Source organism: Neomonachus schauinslandi, chromosome 1 (genome assembly GCF_002201575.2).
Source record: "Neomonachus schauinslandi chromosome 1, ASM220157v2, whole genome shotgun sequence".
NCBI classification, from domain to species: domain Eukaryota; kingdom Metazoa; phylum Chordata; class Mammalia; order Carnivora; family Phocidae; genus Neomonachus; species Neomonachus schauinslandi.
In genome coordinates, this window is record NC_058403.1 from 64,893,966 (window position 1) to 64,920,683 (window position 26,718).

General features: G+C 33.4%; 1 protein-coding gene across 1 annotated transcript in view; it reads left to right on the forward strand.

Annotated features, from left to right (window-relative positions):
• Positions 1 to 26,718, forward strand: part of STXBP5L (syntaxin binding protein 5L) — a 419,146-nt gene that overhangs the window by 297,698 nt on the left and 94,730 nt on the right. The window contains exons 17-20 of the mRNA XM_021692509.1: positions 1,166 to 1,338; positions 5,645 to 5,770; positions 17,376 to 17,527; positions 19,720 to 19,791. Of these exons, the coding sequence (XP_021548184.1) occupies positions 1,166 to 1,338; positions 5,645 to 5,770; positions 17,376 to 17,527; positions 19,720 to 19,791 (523 nt within the window). The remainder of the gene's footprint in view (positions 1 to 1,165; positions 1,339 to 5,644; positions 5,771 to 17,375; positions 17,528 to 19,719; positions 19,792 to 26,718) is intronic.

The window sequence follows — 26,718 nt, forward strand, 5'->3', positions numbered from 1 at the left end:
TATGAGGATTATATAAAATCATTAACATTGTGTCTAGGTATAGTTAGCACTCAATAACTGCTAATTGTTACAGTCACTATAGATTTTTTTAGTTTTTAATAAAATTATGACAGTAATTTGGTAATATTGCTATATTACTACCCCATAATGACATTTGTTTTCAGCTTCAAAAATGCTGATTTTTTTAATCATATGATTTCACTCATATGTGGAATTTAAGAAACAAACAGAAGAGCATAGGGGAAGGGAGGGAAAAATAAAACAAGATGAAATCAGAGACAAACCATAAGAGACTCTTAACCATAGGAAACAAACAGGTTTGCATAAGGAGGGGAAGGGCTGGGGGTATGGGGAAAATAGGTGATGGACATTAAGGAGGGCATGTGATATAATGAACTCTGGGTGTTATATAAGACTGATGAATCACTGAACTCTACCTCTGAAACTATAATATACTATATGTTAATTAATTGAATTTCTAAAAATGCTGATTTTTACATTGTAAAGCAAATGTTTGTTATAAAATCAATTTTAATTAAAGCATTGAATGCAGTCATCAAGTACTTAATTTGTAAACATTTTTAGATTAAAAAAAGGTTTGGGTCATCTTTTTATTCCAATACAGTTTATCATATGTTTTTCAATTAAGCAATTCTAACCAAGCTAATGAAATTGAGCCAAGCTAATGAAACAAAAATTAGAATTTATTTTGGAAAACCTTTACTAAACTCAAATTCAAAGTAGAATTTTTTTTAAACTAAAAAACTTGTACAAATAATAATTTGTTATGTATGTGTATGTAAACACATCCAATTTATTATCTTTCACTGGAATAACCATGACCAATTTCTTATTTCATTATATATGGAGTTGTAATTTATACCTTTAAAGGAGTATTTAGTATATAAAAACTTTATCTCAACTAGTAGGTATTTTTCTTATAAATCTGAAGAATTAAGAAATATTTTACATTTTTTGTGAATGCCAGTGAATGTTCCATGTATTTCACTATTTAAATCAATCTGGAATATTTCAACTTTACTATAAATTAAAATGAACGTATTAATATGAAAAAGTAATAATTACCAAAAAGTTATCAGAAATTTTAATGTGATTACTTATTATTATGACTTAGATTAAATTAAAACTTGATTTTTTTTTTAAGTCATTAGAGGTACGACTTCAGTATGATATTGAAGATATTATTACCCCAGAACCAGAAACAAGTCCTCCATTTCCAGATCTCTCATCCCAGCTTCCTTCTTCAAGGAGTCTTTCCGGAAGCACTAACACTGTGGCTAGTGAAGGAGGCACAAAGGACAGTATCCCATGCCTCAAGTAAGAGATGCTACCAAATTTTGAAACAATTTTACATATTAGTCATATAATACTTTGAAACTGTGTCAAATAAAATTGTTCTTCTCTTTTATTAAGTTGCTGTCAATTGACCTACACTCTACCAAGGGGTACTGTGGTCTTTCTTTGAATATCCACGAAGGTGGCACAAGATTTTTATCCTTCATTACAAATTCATAGATTTTCTTTCCAGAAGGATCCTAAAAACATGGTTTTAATAGAATGGGAACATGTATGGCAGGGCAGAAACTTGGCCACTTGCTTGGTATCTCCCAATTGAAAAAGTATGTTTAGGGAATTTCTTCAGTTTTCTTGGAATCAAAAAGAAAACCACATTTACTATCTACTACAAGAATACCTGGTTAGAAAAAAAAGGATTTCTCTCATGATTGCTAGGATATTGCAAAAATAATATTTCTTTCTTCTTTTTAACTAATGCTATGAAGAAGGTGAGATTTAAACAAAAAGTGACGAGGGAGTTAGCTGAAATGTATCTGGTAGAAGAGCATTCCAGGCAGAAGGAACAGCTAGAGCAAATGCTTTAAAGTGCCTCACATATAACGTTCCATGCTGATGGACTGGAAAAACAAATATTATTAAAATGTCATGTTTCCCAGAGCAATCTATATTCAATGCAATCCCTATCAAAATACCATCAACATTTTTCACAGAGCTGGAACAAATAATCCTAAAATTTGTATGGAACCAGAAAAGACCCCGAATAGCCAAAGGATTGTTGAAAAGGAAAACCAAAGTTGGTGGCATCACAATTCCAGACTTCAAGCTCTATTACAAAGCTGTAATCATCAAGACAGTATGGTACTGGCACAAAAACAGACACATAGATCAATGGAACAGAATAGGGAACCCAGAAATGGACCCTCAACTCAATGGCCAACTAATCTTTGACAAAGCAGGAAAGAATATCCAATGGAAAAAAGACAGTCTCTTTAATAAATGGTATTGGGAAGGTTGGACAGCCACATGCAGAAGAATGAAACTGGACCATTCTCTTACACCATATACAAAAATAGACTCAAAATGGATGAAAGACCTAAATGTAAGACAGGAATCCATCAAAATCCTAGAGAACACAGGCAACAACCACTTCGACCTCGGCCACAGCAACTTCTTGCTAGACACATCTCCAAAGGCAAGGGAAACAAAGGCAAAAATGAACTATTGGGACTTCATCAAGATAAAAAGCTTTTGCACAGCAAAGGAAACAGTCAACAAAACCAAAAGACAACCAAAAGAATGGGAGAAGATATTTGCAAATGTTTTATCAGATAAAGGGTTAGTACCCAAAATCTATAAAGAACTTATCAAACTCAACACCCAAAGAACAAATAATCCAGTCAAGAAATGGGCAGAAGACATGAACAGACGCTTCTCCAAAGAAGATATTTAAAAGGCCAACAGACACATGAAAAAAGGCTCCACATCACTCAGCATCAGGGAAATACAAATCAAAATCACAATGAGATACCACCAGTCAGAATGGCTAAAATGAACAAGTCAGGAGACAACAAATGTTGGCGAGAATGCGGAGAAAGGGGAACCCTCCTACACTGTTGGTAGGAATGCAGGCTGGTACAGCCACTGTAGAAAACAGTATGGAGGTTCCTCAAAAAGTTGAAAATAGAGCTACTCTATGACCCAGCAATTGCACTACTGGGTATTTACCCTGAAGATGTAGTAATTTGAAGGGGCACGTGCACCCCAGTGTTTATAGCAGCAATGTCCACAATAGCCAAACTATGGAAAGAGCCCAGATATCCATTGACAGATGAATGGATAAAGAAGGTGTGGGGTGTGTGTGTGTGTGTGTGTGTATACAGTACACACACACACACACACACAAAGGAATATTACCCAGCCATCAAAAAAAATGAAATCCTGCCATTTGCAATGATGTGAATGGACCTAGAGGGTCTTATGCTAAGTGAAATAAATCAATCAGAGAAATACAATTATATGATTTCATTCATATGTAGAATTTAAGAAACAAAACAGAAGAGCATAGAGGAAGGGAGGAAAAATAAAGTAAGACAAAATCAGAGAGGGGGACAAAGCATAAGAGACTTTTTTTTTTTTTAAAGATTTTATTTATTTGACAGAGAGAGACAAAGTGAGAGAGGGAACACAAGCAAGGGGAGTGGGAGAGGGAGAAGCAGGCTTCCCGCGGAGCAGGGAGCCCGATGCGGGGCTCGATCCCAGGACCCTGGGATCATGACCTGAGCTGAAGGCAGACGCTTAATGACTGAGCCACCCAGGCGCCCCAACCATAAGAGACTCTTAACCATAGGAAACCAACTGAGGGTTGGTGGAGGGGATGGGGTGGAGGGAGGGTAATTGGGTAATGGGCATTAAGGAGGGGACATGATGTAATGAGCACTGTGTGTTATTTACAACTGATGAATCACTGAACTCTACCTCTGAAACTAAATATACTATATGTTAATTAATTTAAACTAAATTAAATTAAAAAAAATTAAGTGCCCCACATATAAGGATGTCAGTGTAAGTGGGAGAACAGGAGCAAGGTGGGGCGTAGTGGGGAGGATAGTAGGAGATGAAGTCAGATGAGTAATAGCCAATATAGGCCATTGTAAGGGCCTTGGCTTTTATTCCTAATTAAATGGGACCTCATTATAATGTTTTGAATAGAAAGGAGACATGATCAGACTTAAATTTTAAATTGATCACTTTTGTGGCTTTGTTGAAGATGGATTTTGAGATGCAAGGGAAGGGAGAAGCCAGGAGACCAGTAAAGAGGCTATTGCACCAACTAGAGATGATGTTAAAGGCTGACAGATTCAGCAAATAAAAATACAGGATACCCATTTAAATCTGAATTTCAAATAAACAATAAATAGGTTTTTGTTTTTGTTTTTTACTGTAAGTGTGTCGCATGTAGTATCTAAGATATACTGATACTAAAAAATGTTTACTGTTTATCTGAAATTCAAATTTAAATGTGGAAAGAACCCATATTCCATCAACTGTTGGCTAGATAAGGATGTGGTATATATATATAATGGAATATTATTCAGCCATCAAAAAGAATGAAAGCTTGCCATTTGCAACAACATGGATAGAACTAGAGAGTATTATGCTAAGCAAAATAAGTCAGAGAAAGACAAATGCCATATGATTTCACCCATATGTAGAATTTAAGAAACAAAACAGATTAACATAGGGGAACGGAAGGAAAAAGAAAATAAGACAAAAACAGAGAGGGAGGCAAACCATAAGAGACTCTTAACTATAGGAAATAAACTGAAGGTTGCTGGAGAGGAGGTGGGTGGGGGGATTGGGTAACTGGATGATGGGCATTAAGGAGCAGACTTGAAGTAATGAGCCCTGGGTGTTGTATGCAACTGATGAATCACTAAATTCTACCTCTGAAACTAATAATACAGTATATGTTAATTTAAGTGAATTTAAATAAATCCATTTTAAAAGGTGCTCAGATTCTGGATATATTTTGAAGGTGGCACAAACAGCATTTGATGATTGAGTGGATGTAAGGTACAAGAGAAGGACAGTAGTATGACTTTAACGTTTTTTAATTGAACAACTGGAAAGATACAAGTTGTTACTAACTGGAATAGATAAGGCTGCAGGTCAATCAAATTTAGAGGGATGAGCAGGAATTCAGGTTTTGGACACGTTGAACAACTTTTCTTAAAGATTTATTTATTTATTTATTTATTTTAGAGAGATAGTGGGCAGGAGGGAGGGGCAGAGGGAGAGAATCTCAAGCAGACTCCCTACTGAGCATGGAGTCTGATGTGGGCCTCAATCCTATGACCCTGGGATCATGACCTGAGCCAAAATTAGGAACTGGACACTTAACTGACTGAGCCACCAAGGCGCCCCTGCTTGGACATTGTTGAGCTCTTAAAGTTGGGTGGTAGATTAATAGTCTTTTTTTTTATTGTCATGCATTATAACTTACATATATGTAACAAATATTATGTAAGAAAATAAATAATAAAAATAATTTAAAATACTATCCTCAAAAATAAAAAAAAGGAAGTGATGAAGGCCATTTGAAGTTGTGGACTTGAATGACTGAAAAGCTACTTAAAGAAAAAACTAAGCAATCTTAAGTGGTTTGGTCTATTTTAAGAAAACTAGAAGATGCTGTCCACCTATGTACTGCCCTCAGTGCCTGGTATTGTATATTTCTGTAGGAAGATTCTATGTAAATTCTGAAGATAAGCATAAGCACACTTATTTAAACTATATGTGGTAGAACTACTTTTTTCTCTTTTTTTAGTGTTAAGACACGACCAGTGCGGATGCCTCCAGGGTATCAAGCAGAGCTTGTTATTCAGTTGGTGTGGGTGGATGGTGAGCCTCCCCAACAGATTACTAGTCTTGCTGTAAACTCAGCATATGGAATGTAAGTAGTTAAACACCCTAATTTGTACTTTTTAATATATTTGATATACTTAGATGTTTCTTTTAAAATACCTAAGTCCTAAAAATGGGAAGAAGCCCTTACCTAGATTTTTACTTGATTGAAAATGGTATAAGAAAAATAATAATGTACATAAAACCTATGATTATTTATTCTTGCTTAAAGTCAAACTTGTGATAATATTCCCACTTTTAATGTTAAGAGGTTGTTGGGATGTTATTACACATACTTTCTGGTTTCTCTTCTATCCTTTTCCTCCCTATGTTTCAACTTGGATATTTTCTTCTGACTTGTCTTTTAGAGTTCACTAATTCTCCAACTGTTTCTAATCTTTGGTAGATCTACCCATGGAGTTCAGTTTTAGTTATTTTTCAGTTCTGTGTCTTTCATTTGATTCTTTTTAAAGCTTCTTTTATCTTCCTAAATTATCATTCTTGTCCTTCATTTCCTTGAACATGTTGAATATAGTTCCTTTAAATATGTGTTTGATAACTCCCTATGTGGTATCTAATTTATTATTTGTCTTGGATTTTGATCATATTACCTTCATGTATCCCAGATTTGCTTTCTGGTTTTGTTTCTAGTTTTTTTATAGAACATTATATGAATTTATATAACATCATATATTTATTTATATACCTATAAATAAATAAATATTATAAAGATAATTTTGGGATCTAAGTGATGTTATCATCTTCCAAAAAGTATTCACATTTCCTCTAACAGGCTAAACTAAGAGGAAATAGAAAGCTTAGAACAACATAGTCCAATCAGACATTCTTTGAAAGTTGGATAGTATTCCTTTTAAAAGCTAATTTAATTCTAATTAATCCTTATTTCTAGATTGTAGCCCTCCATAGAAGTTGTGCCAAATTATACTCCCACTGTTTTAAGAATGCCTGATCTTCCATTACCTTTTTTTTTTTTAAAGAAAGGCAAGGCAGCTTTTCTTTTCTTTTCTTTTCTTTAAGATTTTATTTATTTATTTGACAGGAGAAAGAACACAGGCAGAGGGAACTGCAAGCAGAGAGAGAGGGAAAGGGAAAAGCAGGCTCCCTGCTGAGCAAGAAGCCCTATTCGGGGGCTCAATCCCAGAACCCTGGGATCATTCCATTACCTTTTTAACAACAGTGTATAAACAAACTTTTAATCCCTGTCATTTTGTTAAGAAGTATATAAGTAGACTTTTCTTGTATCTTAAGTGAAATCGAACATATTTTCTTGTACTATGACATTTCTGTTTATATTCTTTGTCCATTTTTCTGCAGAGTTGTTAGTATTTCTCTTATAGATTTGTGAAAACTATTTACAAAGTAGGAAAGTTAGTTTTCTATGTGATGTAACTTGCCAGTATTTTCCCTGCTTTTGTTTATGAGGTTGTTTAGGATGGTTTTTTCCATGCATAAATTTAAAAAAATTTTAAAGTAATTCTATTTTTTATGGCTCTGGATTTTGTGTCATACAAAAAAAAAGCTTTCCTCACTTACTATATTCTCTTTTAATATATTTATTTTTAACATATTTATTTTTAACATATTTAAGTATTTCTTCTATCATTTATTTACATATAAGGTATGAAATAGGGATTAAACTTTTTTCCAGATGATTAACAGTTGTAGCCAACACCACCTCCTGTATACTTCATCTTTTCCCTCAAAATTTAGAATCATCTTTTATCAAATAATACATTTTAAAAAATATATTTGGATCTACTCCTATACATTCCAGTCTTCCCCTAAGCTAAGTCTGATGAGCTCCAAGAGCTCTTTGAAGCCATTTGAAAGGGAGACTACCTAAAAAAATCTTGTGTTCCTGGAGTTTTTACACTGTGGAGGTTCTATGTGAATATACATAAGGGGAACTTGTTTTTGATTGAAAACTTGTTTGGTAGGGAAACTGGAAGAAACAGCCCTTTAATGAATGGAGGAGAGAGGATGGAAGTGTGGGACAGTCAATAATCCCATTATTTGATATGGCAAGAATATATGTTTGCAAGAATATAGCCCAAGTAGTTATGGCCGATGACTGACTTCAAGCCATTTTCAGGGTTCTGTACTCAAAAGATTGACCTATAAAGGCAAGGAATGACAAAATTAAGAGGCTAGGAAAGTATATCACCAGGTTCAGAAGCTGACGGTTGTTTAGAATAAGTCAGAGAGCATATTTTCCATGTAAAGTAACTGTGGCAGTGACAGTCACTATAGAACCTCTAAAGAACTTACACTTGTATGAGAAAGACAGCCTGGACACCTTTCTCATGGACAGTTTGAACTGCCAAAAAACTCCAGCTCAAGTGGCTACTTATATAAATCCCAGCAAAATTTTAAGAAATAAGTAATACCAATATTACACAAAAACTTTCTGAGAATTGAGAAAGAAAAACCCATATTCATCTCTTTATGGGCCAGCATAATCCGATGCCAAAATTTGAAAATACCATTACTAAAAGTGCAACATGAATATAGGTGTAAAAATCCCAGCCAAAATATAAATAAATCTAGCAATAAAATAATTACATACTATAACCAGGTTTTGTTTATGCCAGGAATGCAAGGCTTGTTTAACATTTGAAATGAATTCATGTAATTCATCACATTAAAGGATAAAATAGAAAACCATGTAAGTAAGCCATGAGTTGCAAAAAGCAAAATCATCTGGTAAACCAAGAAGGAAATTTCATTAATCTGATACATGGCAGGAAATATCATTCATACTTTACAGTAAAATATTGAAAGGTTTACAAACCTCTGAGATAAAAACAGGACTAGGATGACTGCTGTCACCACCTCTATTCACATTGTACTGTAAGTCCTAGCCAGAGCAATACAGAAAGGAAAATAAATCAAAGTTATATAGATTAGAAAAAAAGGAAATGGAAAGAAATGTTTATGTATTACAACATTTAAATACTTTACAGATAAATTATTAGAATTACTAATAGATTTTAGCAAGATTGCTGAATACGAAGTCAATGTAAAAATACATTTCCATATACTGAAAAAATAGAAACTAAAATTGTATAAAGATTCCATTTATAATAAAATAAAAATAATAACAAATCTAGGACTATACCTAATAAAAGATAATCAAGACCTCTACACAGAAAACTATAAAACTTAAGAGAAATTAAAGAACCTAAATCATGGAATGTAAAATTCAGTAATAGCACAAAGATGTCAGGTTTTCACAAAATGATCTATAGAATTACCACAATGCCAAGATAAATTTCAGCATGTTTTTTTCCCTGGAAGTTTAAAACTGGTTCTAAAATTTATAGAGAAATGCAAAGGACCATAGTTAGCTATGACAGTACTAAAAAAAACAGAATAGAAGACTTGCTCTATTGGAAAACAAGACTTATTAATAAAGACAGATTGGTTATGACAGTGTTTCTATTGGCATAGGAGAGATAGACAAAAAGACCAATGCACAGAAGAAAGAGGGCAGAAAGAGATCCAGGCATTTATAGCCAAATTGGTTCTGCAGAGCAATAGAGGAAATGACAGGTTTTCCCCCCCCAATAAATACTACAAAGTCAATTGAAAGATTATATAGAAAACTGAAATTTGACTCTTCTTTCCTACTACACACAAAGATTCAAAAGGTATTATAGGAGAATATCTTCATTACACTTGTGTTAAGAAAATATTTTTCAACAATACTCAAAAAGTATTAAACATAAAGAAAAACATTAAGAACTTCTTGGAAAAAAGGGCATCATTAAGAGGGTGAAATAGCAGGACAAGGAAGAGATATTTGGATTAAATATATCTGACAATGGACTTATTCATATGCAGAGTGTAAAAAAAGTCTCATGTATCATCAATAAGGAAATCACAAATAACAGAAAAAACGCAGAAGAAATTTGAGTATGTTGCAAAGAAAGATATATAAATAACACATATTTTCATATATATATAAGAAGATACACAACCCCATTAGTAATGTTGGTAGGGTTTGCAAAGATACTGGGTAGCAGGAACTCTCATACATTGTTGTTAAGAGGGTAAATTGTTGAATCTACTTTATAAAATTGGTAGCATTATTTACTCCATTTTAGCATACATAGGTTGGCACACCCTACAACCCAAAAGTTTCATTTCTGGGTATATACCCAATGAAAGGCAAGCACATATGTTTCAAAAGACAGTAGCATTATTTGTGATGGCAATATTATATTTGTAATATCCCCAAACTACAATAAAATATATCCATCAGAGTAGATTGAATAAATAAATTGTAACATATCCATTTGAATTCTACAGCAATTAAAGTGAAAAACTACATTTATATGTACAATATATATGAAAAAAGCCAAACATCTATCAAAAACAAGCAAAACTGGTAGAAAGTCAGATTTGGGGAGAGGAAAGAGTAGCAATAATTGGCAGAAGCATGAGGCAGCTGCTTGTAACATACTATTTCTTGACATAGTTGTGGTTATGTGGGATTGTTCACTTTGTGATAATTCATTGAAGTGTACAATTATGTACATTTTTATTTATGAATGTTTCACTTGAATAAAAAAGCAAAATATAAGATTTTTGCAAATTGAGTAATTTTATTTCTAGAAATTTATCCGATAATTATACTCCATATTTTAGTGCAAGTAACTTATGAAGGATATTCATTGTTGTATTGTTAATAGCAAAAGACTAGAAGCAACTTATTGTCCATTAACAAAATTCTAGGTAAATAAATCAGATTACACATAAATATTGTGGAGTTATTTTTAAAAATTCATATCCTATGAATTTACATAGAATAATTACCAAAATATCTAATAAAGTTAAAAAAATCAAAGTACAGGATATTACACTATGCAATATTGTTTACCTGTAATGTGCTATAAACATCCAGAGTACGTTTTTTATATTTCTACAAATTGATAAGAAAAAAAATTACCCAATTACAAAATAAGCAAACTATATAAACAGGCAATTCAGAAAAGAAATACAAATGGCCACTAAATATGAAAGGATTTATAACTTCACTAGTAACAAGTAAAAAAATTGGAGGCAACAGAATAGCAATTTTTATCTGTTATATGAGAGAATTTTTAAAGATTGTTAATATTTTCTGTTAACAATATGAGGAAATGGATTCTTTTCTTATACATTTTATCTTTTAAAATAAAACTAAGTATATCTTTTGACGCTAAAATTCTAATCTTAGTGAAATTTTTATAATTTCTGAAGACTCACTTATGCAGTTTGTAGAAGGATGTTCTTTATTATGTATAATAACAAAACATTTGGAACCTATATAAATGTCCATAAGTAGGAAGATGCTCTTTTAAAAAACATGTTACTTTTGTACCTTAGAATACAATACAACAGTTAAAGAACACAGACAAGGAAATATGTCTTTGACGTATTTTTGTGAAAATAAGAAAGTTATAGAATAATTATATGCTTGTTAAAACATGAGAAAAGGGCAAGAAGGTATAATAACTGTTAATGACAATCATTTTTGAAAGGGGGATTGGCATCCAGTGGGCCAATTAAGGGGACTTTCATCTTATATTTATTGTTGAAATTGTTTAAGTAAAAATACTTTAATTTTTAAAATTAAAAAAAAAACTTAAAAAAAAAGAAAACTTTGTTTTGTGCCTCTGAAACATACTTTCCTTAGGGACTTGGGAATGTGAGTTGGTGAGAATCATCAGACACTAGAAATGGTTAGGAAACCTTGGACCTATGGTATGTGACCAATGACTTGAAAGTCATTTGAAAGTGTAAATATCAAAATTGATAGAAGCAGCAAGGTAACAGAACAAAATGTGTGGAGAAATAACAGGGTGAGAAATCAAAGTAATTGAAGGAATCTAATGAGAAGATTAAATGTGAATATTTTACTTTTATTCCAAAGATAAAAGCAATTATGTTCTTCTATTATTATGAACTCTTCTTCCTCCCATAATTTCCAGAGGATACAGAGCCATAAAGTTTTGATGATTAGGCTTAGTGGAAGCTCTGGTTTTATAGTTACCGAGATAATCAAGTGCAGAGCTAAAAAACCTGAATGCTAGAGTCACATTCTTTGGGATTCAAATCTTAATTCTGTTTTCTAGCTGTTGAATCTTAGAAAAGTTACTTAAAATTTCTGTGCTCAATTTCCATATCAGTAAAATGAGATAAAATGTTGAGAGGATTAAATGTATTAATACACAGAAGATGTAACTTTTAGGGGCTCCTGGCTGATTCAGTCAGTAGAGCATACGACTCTTGATCTTAGGGTCATGAGGTCAAGCTCCACATTGAGCGTAGAGCTTACTTTAAAAATTAAAATAAAATGTAACTTTTAGGCTCAGGGCAGGATACACATGACATATTCAAATAGAATAATTGAAGAATTTTTAATTAATGGGATCTTATCTAGGATGTAGAAACATGAAATAGTGTAGTATCCAAGGGCTAGAAAGGATAGTGCTTCATTACTACCCATAAAATAATAACTTGAGGACATAATTACATTATTTACTTGAATATAAAGTAAACCAATAATAGAGTGATTTTATCTAACAAATACAAAAAGAATTTATAGATGAGGAGAAAATCAAGATGGCAGAGTAGAAAGATTCTGAGTTTAAGTTCTCCATGGACACACCAAAATTATGATTACATGTAGGACAACTCTCTCTGAGAATAACCACAAGACTAGAAGAATAACTCTTATTACACAATTGAGAATATAAAGGAAAAGCCACACGGAGACAGGAAGGAGGGATAGAGATGCAGACTAGTCAGGACCTATATTCCCAGAATGGCAACCCACAAGTGGCAAGGATATCAAAGGCAGGGGTACTCCCTGAGGAGGTAGGGGTTAAGGCACCACATTAGGCACCTCTGCCCTGAGGATCTGCACTGGGAAGATGTGCCCCCATAACATCTGACTTTGAAAATCAGCAGGGTTTAACTCTGGGAGAGCCACGAGGCTATAGGAAAATGAGACTCTGCTCATAAAGAGCCTGTGCACAAACTCATTTGCACCAAAACCCAACAGAGGGGCAGCAGTTTAAAAGGAAACTGGGCCCTACTTGAAGGAGATTTATTGACTAATTTTAGGATATCTGGAGGGTCAGGATCTGTAGCAACTTTCTTCAGGAATAGATGCACTTTTTTCATATTCCTCTACCTAGCTAGCCTGGTACTGGCAGACACCATTTCTGATACTCTCCATCTACCTTGTTAGCATTACTCATCACATCCTGGCATTCCCCTGTGGGCCCATCCACCAATGCAGCTGCAACAGTCATGGCCAGACCTTGCAGCCAACCATAAGGGAGGCTAGCACCCCCAACAGCATACTCACAGAAGCTGTAGCCAGGCCTCTCAGCCAGCTATGCCAAGGGTCAGCCCACCTACCAGTACACCTGAAGCAGCTGCAGCCCAGCCACAACAGAATGAAATACAGAACCCACATAGGGGACACCCCGGAGCACCTGGTTCTGGTGAACAGGTGGGATTGCACTTCTGGGCCACACAGGAAATCTACCTAAGGCCACTCCTTCACAACTGGGAGATATAGCTGATCTACCTAATATGTAGAAACAAACACACAAAGTCAAGCAGAATGAGGAGAGAGAGGAATATGTTCTAAATGAAAGAACAGACAAACCTCAGAGAAAGAACTAAATGAAACTGAGATAAGGAATCTACCTAATAAAAAGTTCAAAATTATGGTCATAAAAATGCTAACCAAACTTGAGGAAAGAACAGATGAACACAGTGAGGACTTCAACAGAAAGATAGAAAATATTAAAAAGAACCAATCAGAACTGAAGAATACAATAACTGAAATGAAAAATATACTCAAGGGAATCAACAGCAGATAAGATGATGCAGAAGTACAAATCAATGATCTAGAAAACAGGGTACTGGAAATCACCCAAGCTGAACATCAAAAAGAAAAAAGAAATTTGGGGCGCCTGGGTGGCTCAGTCGTTAAGCGTCTGCCTTCGGCTCAGGTCATGATCCCAGGGTCCTGGGATCGAGCCCCGCATCGGGCTCCCTGCTCCATGGGAAGCCTGCTTCTCCCTCTCCCGCTCCCCCTGCTTGTGTTCCCTCTCTCGCTGCGTCTCTCTCTGTCAAATAAATAAAATCTTTAAAAAAAAAAAAAGAAAAGAAAAAAAATTTAAATTGAGAATAGTTTAAGTGACCTCTCTGACTTCAAGAGTACTAATATTCACATTATAAGGGCTCCAGAAGAAGAATGAGAGAAAAGGGCAGAAAATTTAATTGAAAAAATCATAGCTGAAAACTTCCCCAACCTGAGGAAGGAAACAGATATTCATGTCCAAATATCACAGAGAACCCCAAACTAGAAGAACCCAAAGAGGTCTACACTAAGACGTATAATAATAAAAATGTCAAAATTAAAGATAAAGAGAGAATTTTGTTTTTAGGCACAGCTAATTGGGTAAATTTATTAACATTATCTTAGACAGGGTTTACAGGGTAGAAAATAGTTTTTATCTCCAAGGCCAACTGCACCAATTGGTAGCAACTTCCTATGGAGTTTTTTTTTTTTTTTTATGTTCAATTAGCCAGCATATAGTACATCATTAGTTTTTTTTTTTGTTTTTTTTTGTTTTTTTTTTAATTTTTTTTTTTTAAGATTTTATTTATTTATTTCAGAGAGAGAGAATGAGAGAGAGCACATGAGAGGGGGGAGGGTCAGAGGGAGAAGCAGACCCCCCGCTGAGCAGGGAGCCTGATGCGGGACTCGATCCAGGGACTCCAGGATCATGACCTGAGCCGAAGGCAGTCGCTTAACCGACTGAGCCACCCAGGCGCCCATCATCATTAGTTTTTGATGTAGTGTCCAAAAGCAGCAAGAGAAAAGCAACTAGTTATGTACAAAGGAACCCCCATAAGGTTATGAGGTGATTTTTCAGCAAAAACATTGCAGGCCAGAAGATAGTGGCATGACATATTCAATGAGTGGAAAGGAAAACTACATACAACCAAGAATACTCTATCCAGCAAAGTTTTCATTCAGAATTGAAGGAGAAATAAAGAATTTCCCAGACAAAACTTAAAGGAGTTCATCACCACTGAACTGGCCATACAAGAAATGTTAAAGGGACGTCTTTAAGTAGAAAAGAAAGGGCCATAACTAGAAGTAAAAAATTTTGAAAGAAAAAACCTCACAGGTAAAAGCAAATATACAGTAAGGGTAGTGGATCAACCACTTACGAAGCTGGTATAAAGGTTAAAACACAAAGTAGTAACATCAAATGTATTTGTAATAATTTGTTAAGGGATACACAAAATAAGAAAATATAGAATATGACATATATTAAAATGTGGAGAGATGAGTACAAGTATAAATCAGCAATTTAATACCAACTACTACTTACTTGGGGTGTTATACATAAACGTCATGGTTACCACAAAGCAAAATCTACAATAGAAACACAAAAAATAGAGTAATATAAACATAATAAGGTCATCATTCACAGAGAAAGACAGCAAGAGAAGAAGAAAGGAACAAAGATGAACTATAAAAGCAATTAACAAAATGGTAATAAGTACATACCTATCAATAATTACCTTAAATGTAAATCAAATAAATGCTTCAGTCAAGAAACATAGGATGATTGGATGGATATAAAAACAAAACCCTTCTATATGCTGCCTGTAAGAGACTCACTTCAGACTTAAAACACACATAGGCTGAAGGTGAAGGATACAAACTGAAGTAAAACAAAACAAAACAAAAAATGCTGGTGTCACGATACTTATATCAGAAATGAACTTTAAAATAAAGATTGTAATAAAAGACAAAGGGCATTACATAATTTCAAAGGGATCAATCCAACAAGGGGTGAATACCTATGCTATTTGGGACAACATGGATGGACCTAGAGGGTATCATGCTATATGAAGTAAGTTTGAGAAGGACATGACCTGAGCCCAAAGCAGAGGCCCAACCGACCGAGCCACCCAGGCACCCCTCTAGTATTCTTATTTTTAATTAAAGATAAAATAATCATTTTGGTTAGTGTAATACATTCTAATTTCCTATTTTTGTTTCTTGTCAGTGTTGCATTTGAGAACTCTATCATACTTGTACAAGTTTAGAGAGAGAAACTTGCTATGATATGTAATTTGTATAATATTGCATTTACTTATAATATTGGGATCAATTCTACTTATGTATGGAAATTTTTCGAAGTACTTTAATAACAAATTTCTGATTTGTTGTTCATAAAAGCCATGAGAAGTAGATAAATCTAGTATTATAATTTTTTTTATAAAGTAAAGAAACTAAGGCCTGGCAAAGTTTGTTAATTTTTTTCAAGTCACCTATAAATGATGGAGATGTAATCTGCTGACTTTTATAACAATACTTTTTTTTAGTTTCCAAAGTCTGTCTTATTGAAGATGTAGAACTCTATGTGAAATAGCAAAACATCTAATATGGTAGAACTTTTTTCTTTTTACTTATAAGGAAGGCTATGTGATAGAGTAGAAAGAACTAGACTGAGAGTAAACTGATGATTTTCATGATGATTTGTTAATCAGATTCAATCTAAGTAATAAAACAACATGGAACTTACATAAAATGAGCAAAACAACAGTCATGCAACTAGTGCTTATTTGGTTTAGGGAGCAAAAAGCACAAATATACAATTGTTCAGTTAGAAAGCATGTTGTAAACTGAGAAAAAATAGTTTGTGTAAGCCTAATGGTTAGGCTGACCAACATGCCTGCTTAGGGACACCTGGATGGCACAGTTGGTTAAGTGACCAACTCTTGGTTTCAGCTCAGGTCATAACCTCAGGGTTGTAAGATCAAGCCCCACATCTGGCTATGCACCGAGAGTGGTCTGGTTGGGATCTCTCTTCCTTCCCCTCTGCCCCTCCTGCTCATGTCCTCTCTCTCTCAAATAAATAAATAAATCTTCAAAATGCCTGCTCAGTGGAGCTGTTTTAATTTCTCAGGACAAATTAATCAAATGGTGTTTGTCTTTTAATAAGTAGGACAAAATAAAGAACAAGAGAGTGAGAAAAATTTTAATTTTTGTGAATGAAAATTGTATCTCTTTATATCTACTAAGGTGTCAAAACCTTAGGTATAGAAAGTTAATTTTATGTAAAATTTTGTGTTAAATATATACTCTCTGTTTAAGAAGAGACATAATTTGGAGCTTAACAATTATAATTTTATTTTAAAAAGGCATCTAATTATTTCACAGACAAAAAAAAAGGCATCTAATTACATACCTAACCATCTATGGCTATTAAAGTGTGCCATTTCTTGATGTATTTCCCCATTGCATAGCAAAAAGATTTTATATGATTCTATTATAAAAACATAAGGCCAAGTTCAAGAGCAGATTGGGTAATCACTACTTACTAATAAAATTAATGCTGAAATATGACTGCAGTGGTCATGGCTACTATACAAGGTTAACCTATCCTATGTAAAGGCATCATATCCTTCCTGATACTATACCAATCATGATCTAACCTCCCCAACCCTAAGACATTACTTTCTAATTATCTTATTTTTAATCAAAGATAAAAATAGTAATGATTGCTGTGATACATTCTAGTTGCATATTTTTTTTCTCTCAGAGTTGCATTTGGGAACTGCAATGGGTTGGCTGTGGTGGATTTTATACAGAAGACAGTACTGTTAAGCATGGGGACCATTGACCTATATAGATCAAGTGACCTATACCAACGTCAACCACGGTCACCTCGAAAAAACAAGCAGTTCATTGCAGGTAGGAGATAAAACAAAATGGTTATGAGCTTGATTAGTTCATCTGTTTTCTTACATTTGGATTTCTTTCTTCTATGATACGGTTCAAATGCATGGCAATATAAAGTCAACATAATTTATGATATGTGAATAAAAATGGGCAGAAACATAGTGAGAATCTTGAAAGGGTAAATGAAGTGTTTAAACTTTAATTTGCTGTCAAAGTTAGGAAGCATCTCAAGTTTCTTAGGTCGAATTCCTAAGAAATAACAGAAAACAAGAAGCTATTAAATATAAAAATGCTATGAAAATCAGATTCTGTAGTTGAAAAATTTGTTTGCAATGGTTGTGTGTAACAGGATAAGTTTCCCCTAATATATCTGGACTCTTTAAAAATATAATTTTAAGTATTTCACTCTTTTTAATTTTTTAAACTCCATATTCTAGCTGTCACCTTTCCTTGTTGGATGGTGATTTTCTTGGAGGCATTTTCACAAATGCAATAAACATTATTAACATTTTTAAATGCTATGAAAGAGAACATTTTGCTTGACAGGACCAATAAATTGTTTAACTATGTATAGTTATTTAAGATATAAGCAGAAATAATTTCTATACAATGACAAATTTTGATATGCCAAATTATCCAAAGTTTACTGAAATTTCAGTATTTATCTGATTAGTTGGCTTTGTAAACAGACAAAATTTTGCACATTTTCTGTCCACTGACATACTGTAGTTGACAAAAAATTAGTTGAGCTCAAAGATTTGCAGATGGAAATACATCTATAGTATTATGTGTTTAATTCTATTAGATTTTGTTTTTTTAATCAGTTGATTTTAAAAATTCAGTTGATTATTAAAGCCCTTATTAAATATACTCATGTAAAGAATGTTTTAAACTAGAAAGATAACATGATAATAGGTATTATTTTCTAAATAACAAATGTGCCAAACATAACATCTGAATGTTATAATAAAAGAAGTTTCCTCCCAGTGATGGGTAGTAAGGAGGGCACGTATTGCATGGAGCCCTGGGTGTTATATGCAAACAATGAATCATGGAACACTACATCAAAAACTAATGATGTAATGTATGGTGATTAACATAACATAAAAAAAAACTAATGATGTACTGTATGGTGACTAACATAACATAATAAAAAAAGAAGTTTCCTTTTGGACTAATGAAAAATTAACTTGACATGCTAAAATTCTCCCTTTTTGTTTTTTTTTTTTTTTTAAATAAACCTCAACCCTTTTCACATTGCTAATTTAGACCCTTTTCAGGAGCACAAAATTTCTCCTTCAGAACTTGGAATCTCTGTTTTTTGTTAGGGATCTCAGCTTTTAGCAATGTTTTAGGAATGCTGGAAAGTTCAAATTCTATAGGTTCTGCCTCTACCATTTCCGGCTTTTGAAAGAACGGCAGAATAAGAGAAATTGTGCATGCATTTACCATAAGATACCCTCATGACCGGAAAAGAGAACATTGATTTTTGAAAGTTTATGGACTCTAGGATAGGAAGATATTAGGGGATACAAGGCAACATTTGTATGTGGAAAGCCCAAACTGAATTAGAAAAACTGTGGATCCTATGACAGCATCTAAGTTACTTACTGGATATACACAATGGGATGACAAGGTGTATATTGTGACGAGCATAATAAAATTGTTATTAATTTAAACTTATTGGAACTCAATTATGATTAGAGCTTAGAATTTTGGTGACTTTAAAATCAGGAAAAACTGATGAAATCATAAACTTTGTTCATATTTCGTGTATAAAATCACTACAATGAGTACTCACTTTATGTTATAAAAATAAAATACCAAAAACTAAAATCCCTAAGCTTTCTTGTTAATACTTACGACTAAGGACAACCATTTTGATTTTTATGAGGTAACATACATATTATTTACAAGCGAAATAAGTTTACTATATAAAATGAATGAGAAATATGGCATCTATTCTTATAGGATATTTGATTAAGTAAAATTACTATAGCACTCTCATCATTCATCTATCACCTCTTTCTAATTGATTTGTTTTTTTTAATATCTTCTTTCTAATTTGACTACCTAAACTTGCTGCAATTTCTTCATCTTGGCTGTTCTAGATTCTGGTATGATATCCCTTCCTTTCACTTTAGACTATTTTTCTCTCTTTCCTCTGCCTGCTGCTGATGCTGATGTTCTGGCATGTTCCAAAGACAACTTTTGCATGCGTGGCCTGTCTAACCTTTATCCTGATTTAACGAAACGGATCCGTACTTCCTATCAGAGTAAGTTCTATAAAGGTTAGGCAAATAGCTTTTTTAAGTCTTAATGCCTGGTTAAACCCATACATCTGTGCTTAGTAATGTGTTTTTAAAAACACATTCAGCATGCATGCAAATTTTTGTTTTGTTATGGAAGTGCAATCTGATAATTTTAATAATTATATAAATACTTCAAATAGCTAATGTCATATACCCATTTATTCACACCCATTATATTTCAAACCCTGCAGACCACATTCTCTTAGTTCAAGAGTCCCTGTCTTTTGTTTTGAGGAGGAAGAGCCATGGTGTCTTTATAAATAGTAAACCTGACATTCCAGTATCAATAACAATTGATTGCTTTCTTGTTTTGGAAACCTTGTGCCTTTGGCCATTTTATAAAAGTATTCTAACAAGGGCTACAATATTTTCTTTTTCTAAATAATTAGATTTCCTAGAGTTAGCTAAGTATTCCTAACTTCTGATGCTTTTTATTAAAATAGAATACACAAACACATGTTTCTATAGTGATTTTAGGTACCAAACACTATGAAATGGGGAATTAAAGTCACAAACTAAAGAGTCAATAGTATTAACATTTACCATGGTGGAAAACGCAAATTTGAAGATGGTGGAGTAATCAATTCTATAAACTAGTGCAGAAAGAATGGAGAATGAGGGTATGATGCAGGTGCGGATGATATTAGTGATACTAGGAGTGAACATTCATTGACAAGAAGACATTTACAATATACTAATCAATGTTATGTTTTTAAAAAGCAGGTTGCTTAACGATATATATGATGGCTTCATATTTGTATAAAATACATACACACACACACACACACACACAAATGCTGTTTGTATCTTGAATTTCTTCAGACTTCACCTCACCCGTTTGCAGATGATTAATGGGATCACATCACTTATAATAACCTAAAACATTGTCTTCCTGTAGCTAAATATACTCAATCCCTGTGAAATCCATAAAATTTTTCTGGGAATGTCCTTATTTTTCATCATCAGCATCCTCTAATTTTCTACTCTAGCAGAACACCCCCTTTTTGGATGCTTTTCACTGTCTCAGCTCCTGGTGAATTATGATAGAACATTGATATCTATGTTGACTTCTGCTTCTCCTAAAACAGGAACCTATTAGGTATTATGATAATATTTCTTAACACCTGAAAATTATATGAAATTTCAGTTTCCATATATAAAACTTTACTGGAGCACAGCCACACTCACCTTTTACATGCTGCCTATGGCTGCATCCACACTACAATGGCAGGGTTGAACAGAAACCATATGGCCCATGATACTCAAAATACTTACTATATTGCTCTTTACATAAAAAATTAGCTGACTTCTACCCTAATTCTATTCTTTCATACCCATTTCCTGCCACATAAAAATTTTCAGCCAAAACTTTTTCTGTAAATAGTCTCCAGGTGGCTTAACACACATACTCAAGCTTCTGAATCCCAGTTTAGCCTTCTCAGGGTTGGATGCCCCCAACATTGTGTGTGTGTGTGTGTGTGTGTGTGTGTGTGTGAGAGAGAGAGAGAAAGAGAAAATGTATCCATCTATACAAATAGAAAAAGTTTCCAAACATGAGATTGTGGATTTTACCAAGTTCTTCTTTTAGTTTTATGTATTTTCTGATATTTCTATAATAAACATGTAATGCTTTTATAGTAAGAAGGGAAATTGTATCCTGAAGATAAGAGCAGGAGCAGTCTCTTAATCAGAATTCTACAGTATCAACCATGATATAAAGGTTAAAGAAGTTCTGAGACATGCTCACTTACTTCTAACCCTTCAATAATCTTATGTTGCCTTCAGATTTAAAAAGCAAAGATTTTAAACATTCAGGGTACTCTAAAATATAATTCCTATCTACATTTCCAAATGAATTTTCTACTACTCTTCTATAAAAACACTCCCCTTAAGCCAAGTATACATATCTTGCTATCCTTATAATTTATTCGTATCATCCCCTCTCTGGAAATGCCCTGCTCAAATTTTACTTCCTATTGTAAACCTTTCCTGCTGCCATCAGAGCCCCATTGTGCCAGTTTCTTTATTTAAATGCCTATAGTGTATAAGCTTGTACGGGAAGTATGTGAACCAGTTAGTACTTAGCATAAATTCATTTGTATGTTTACTTATTTTTATGTATATGCTCTACCTTTCCAAATGCATGGCAAGAACCTGAAGAGTAGATCTCAAATTCTTTATACTCTCTACACCTAGCACAAATATGTGCTCAGTAATTAAATGATGTTGGTTAGGATAGAGCATGTAGCTGGCTCTTTTTGCTCATACGAACAGCCAGAGGGTTTTTCAAATTTGACAAGTGAAAGCAGAAATAGCTTCTGTAGTTACAGGGTTCACTGGGATTCTGCAAAACAAATCATAGTTTCTTCTAAACAAAGATCTGAAGTGTCAAGACAGAAGGAAAATCAAGTCCTTAGAAGACTATCAAAAGATCCTCTATGTGTCCACCAGTGAGCTCCCTAGGAGTTCAGACAAGCCATGATATTCAAAATCAAATTTCTTTAAAGTCTTCTCTTGGTAATCAATATGCTATATTTTGATAAGGGACTGATTAACTGGAATGTGTTTTAAAAATAAATTTTATGAAAATTTGCTTTTAATTTATTTAATCACATAACCTGATTACATCTTTATAGTTCCATTTTATTATAATAGAGACTATTTGGCCTTTTCATGAATTGTTTTCTAATTTTCAGGAAAGCATATTTGCATTATCTCTATTTGGGGAACCTTAACCCACTTCCTTTAAGTGTCTTTTCTATTCTGGGATTGTGCTCAGCAATTTGACTCAGTGTTATATTATTTAATGATCATTGTAACCCTTTAAGGCAAACAGATAACTGTAGTTTCCTCTACAGATGAAAAAAAATGAAGTCAAAAGATATTAATTTCCCAAAGTTACAATTAGTGGGAATTATACTTACACCTATTTGATACAAAACAGACTTCATATGCTTTCCACTGTATTATTGAGTGTCTCTAAATATCTGAAAGTTTTAGGGTCATTGGAAACCAATTGCATTATACTATAATCAGGAACCACTTTTTTTTCCAGTTTTTATCCACAATCAATAAAATAATATATTCAAAAATGAAACAATTTAAAATTATTTCTCACAATTGAGACTAGACAGGTGCTCTCTGAAATCCGGCTTTTATATTTTATTATATCAATTTTGCTCTCAAAGTGATATCACATTCTATTTTGAATTTTATACATTTCATTTCTGGAGAAACACCTCAATTTCAATCTTTTCCTGGGCTCTTTCACTGATCATTTTTTATTGTAGTTTAGGTTCCAAGGAACTCCCTCCGCTAAAACTTTATTCCATCTGCAAATCTTTCACATCATAGAATAATAAAACTCTATAGCTCAAAGGAAACCTCTGTATTTGACAGATTATGATTTGTGGAACCAGTGAAATGATTTGGAAAGAGCAGCAGGCAAGTTCTACTTATTAACTACTTATTACATCTGAAATCTTTGGCAAGTCACTTAACTTCTCTGAGTTTCTTTTTTCTCATATATAAAGTAAAAAATCATAATCCCTACCTCCCTTAGAGACTTATGGAATTTTTCTTGGTTAATGTTTATAAAAGCATTTCTATAAATAGTAGACATTATTATTATAATAAAAGACAAAACCAAAAAGACACAGAGAGGTTAGATAAGTTTTCCAGAATCACAACCAGTCTATGGTATGACTAACACCCAGTCAGCTGCCTCATAGTCTAGTGTTTTTTCTACTTGTGAAAATGACAGAAATTTTGCTAGTTAGAGAATGGTAGTATCCTGTTTGAACAAAAAGGAGTTTTGAAAAGTGGGCTTAATGTAGAACATGTCAGACAGACTTGCTTGTGCATCAATTTCTAGTTATGTAATGGGACATCCTTTAGAAAGCCTCAAGTCTATCTATAGATATTTTCCTGCTTTCACTGCATGGGTTTTTTTTCAGAGTGTAGGGAATGGTAACAGATACTGGGAACACAAATAGAAGCATAAAGAAAAATTCAGAAGAGGGGATGATAAGAATAAGAAAGAACTAGCAAAGAGAGGCAAATAAATATAAAAAATGAATTGGAGAACATCAAAAATGGAGGAGTAAAAGAATAAGAAAAGAAGGAATGCCTCAAGGAACAAAAATGAGCAAAAATTATAGTAAATAATAAATGGGAAAAATTCATTCATTCAAAAAAATATTAAGCATCTTCTGTGTCTAACATTTTTCCAGGCACTAGATATACAGTGATAAGTAAAATAATTATGATCTCTTTCCTCAATTTATAATAGAAAACATATAAAGAATCCATAGATGTACTGTTACAGTTGAAAAAAGATAGCAATGCTATCAAGGACAAAAGTGAGATGAGGGGGAAAATGGGACCTATTTTTGAGAATGTTATGACAGAAGGGCCTATCTGAGGAGGAAACATTTAAGTGAAGCTTTGTCATAAGAAGAAAACAGACAATGCTTTGGACTTACACTTCAGACCTCCATAGAGAAACAGGCCAGATTAACATCTAGCCTGAAATAAACAAACAACAAAACAGATATAATAAATGAAACTATGGTTTTTTTAAGACACAGAACATCAGGCAATGAAATATAGTAATCTCTGACAAATGGGAAACAAAAGAAGTGACCCTTAAAACCACACGTTTACTGCCCTGAGAGTTTCTAGACTGCAGCAAAGGAGGAGGGGAAACCCAGGAGGAAACCTGTTGACTCCCAGAGTTGATGAGATGGAGATGAGAAACCAGGAAAATGGAAGCAGCTACAGTTTACAAAGAGGACCCCAGAGATCTACAGAATTTCCTCCTTAACAAAGTACTGATCAACACATACTTATGATGAACTAACCAGGTAAAGAGCCATCTGAAGGGATTAAAGGAAACAGTGCCCAGCACTCAAAGGAAATAAAAATAATGCCTATTCCCCACAGCCAGACTAGAAAAATCTTCTAATTCACATCCACTTCTAGTTAACATTGTACTAGAGATTCTAGCCAGTGTACTCAGGCAAGAAAAAAAGTTATCTAGATTGGAAAATAAGTTAAATCATCTTTTTTCATAGATGAAATTATCATCTATAAAAAAAATTTAAAGAAAGCTACTAGAACTAATAAGTGAGTTTAACGAAGTGCAGGATATATGGTCAATGTACGAAAATCAATTTTATTTCTATTTACCCACAACAACCTGAAATTGAAATTTGAAAATATCATTTATAATGGCATCAAAAATATGAGACACTTAGCCATAATAAGACAACAAATATGAAAGACCTATACACTGAAAACCAGAAAACATTGCTGAGAGAAGTTAAAGAATACCCCCCCAAAATGAAGAATTACACCATGTTCATGTTTCAGAAGACTCAATATTAAGATGTTGCCTCTCTCCAAATTGATCTGTAATTCAATACAATTCCAATAAAAATTGAGGAGACTTTTTTTTAAAGATTTTATCCATTTATTTTACAGAGAGGGAGAGAGCACAAGCAGGGGGAGTGGCAGGCAGAGGGAGAAGCACGCTCCCCACCGAGCAAGGAGCCCAACGCAGGACTTGATCCCAGGACCCTGGGATCATGACCTGAGCTGAAGGCAGATGTCCAACCAACTGAGCCAACCAGGTGCCCAAGGAGACTTTTAATAGAAATTGACAAACTGTTTCTAAAGTCCATACAGAAATGCAAAAGATTTAGAGCCAAAGCAGCTTTTGAAAAAAGAACAATGTTGGAAGACCAATACTACCTGGTTTCAAGACTAAAAAAAAAAAAAAGAAAATTAGTGTTATTGAATAGTTTAGTGTTGGTCCAAACACAATAGATCAATGAAATTTAATAGAAACTTCAGAAATACACCCACACATATATGAACAGCTGATTTTTGACAAAGGTGCAAAGGCAATTAAGTAGAGAAAGGATAGTCTTTCCTACAAATGGTATTTAAACAATTGGATATCCTGTGTAAAAAAAATTAACTTTGATCCATACACTGTGGTAAATTTTTTTAAATTCACTTATAAATAGATAATGAGCCTTAATATAAAATCAAAAATTATAAATTTAGAAAAAAAGATTTTTGTGACACTGAGTTACATAAAAGTTTTTAAATAACATACCAATAACATGCTTCATACAAGAACATATGACTACATTGGACTTCTTTAAAAGTAAAAATTTCTACTCTTCAAATGACACTGTTATGAGAATGAAAAGTTAAGCCACAAACTAGAAGAAAATACTTGCAAAGTATATATCCTATAAGGGATTTGTATATAGAATAGAATATATTATTAAAGTTCTAAAAGCTCAATAATAAAGCAAACACCCCAATAAAAATATGGGTAAAAATTTGAATAAGTAGTTCACAAAAGAAGATATACTGATAATAAATAAACATACGAACAGTGAAGGAAATAACAAAACTAAAAGGCAACCTTCAGAATGGGAGAAGATATTTGCAAATGACATTTCTGATAAAGGGTTAGTATCCAAAATCTATAAAGAACTTATAAAATTCAACACCCCAAAAAACAAATAATCTATTTTAAAAATGGGCAGAAGACATGAATAGACATTTTTCGAAAGAAGATATCCAGATGGCTAACAGACACATGAAAAGATATTCAACATCACTCATCATCAGGGAACTACCAATCAAAACTAAACTCTAGAGATATCACCTCACACCTGTCAAAATGGCTAAAATTAACAACACAGGAAACAGGTGTTGGTGAGGATATAGAGAAAGGGGAAGCCGCTTACAGTGCTTGTGGGAATACAAACTGATGCAGCCACGGTGGAAAACAGTATGGAGGTTCCTCAAAAAGTTAAAAATAGAACTACCCTATGATCCAGCAATTGCATTACTAGAGATTTACCCAAA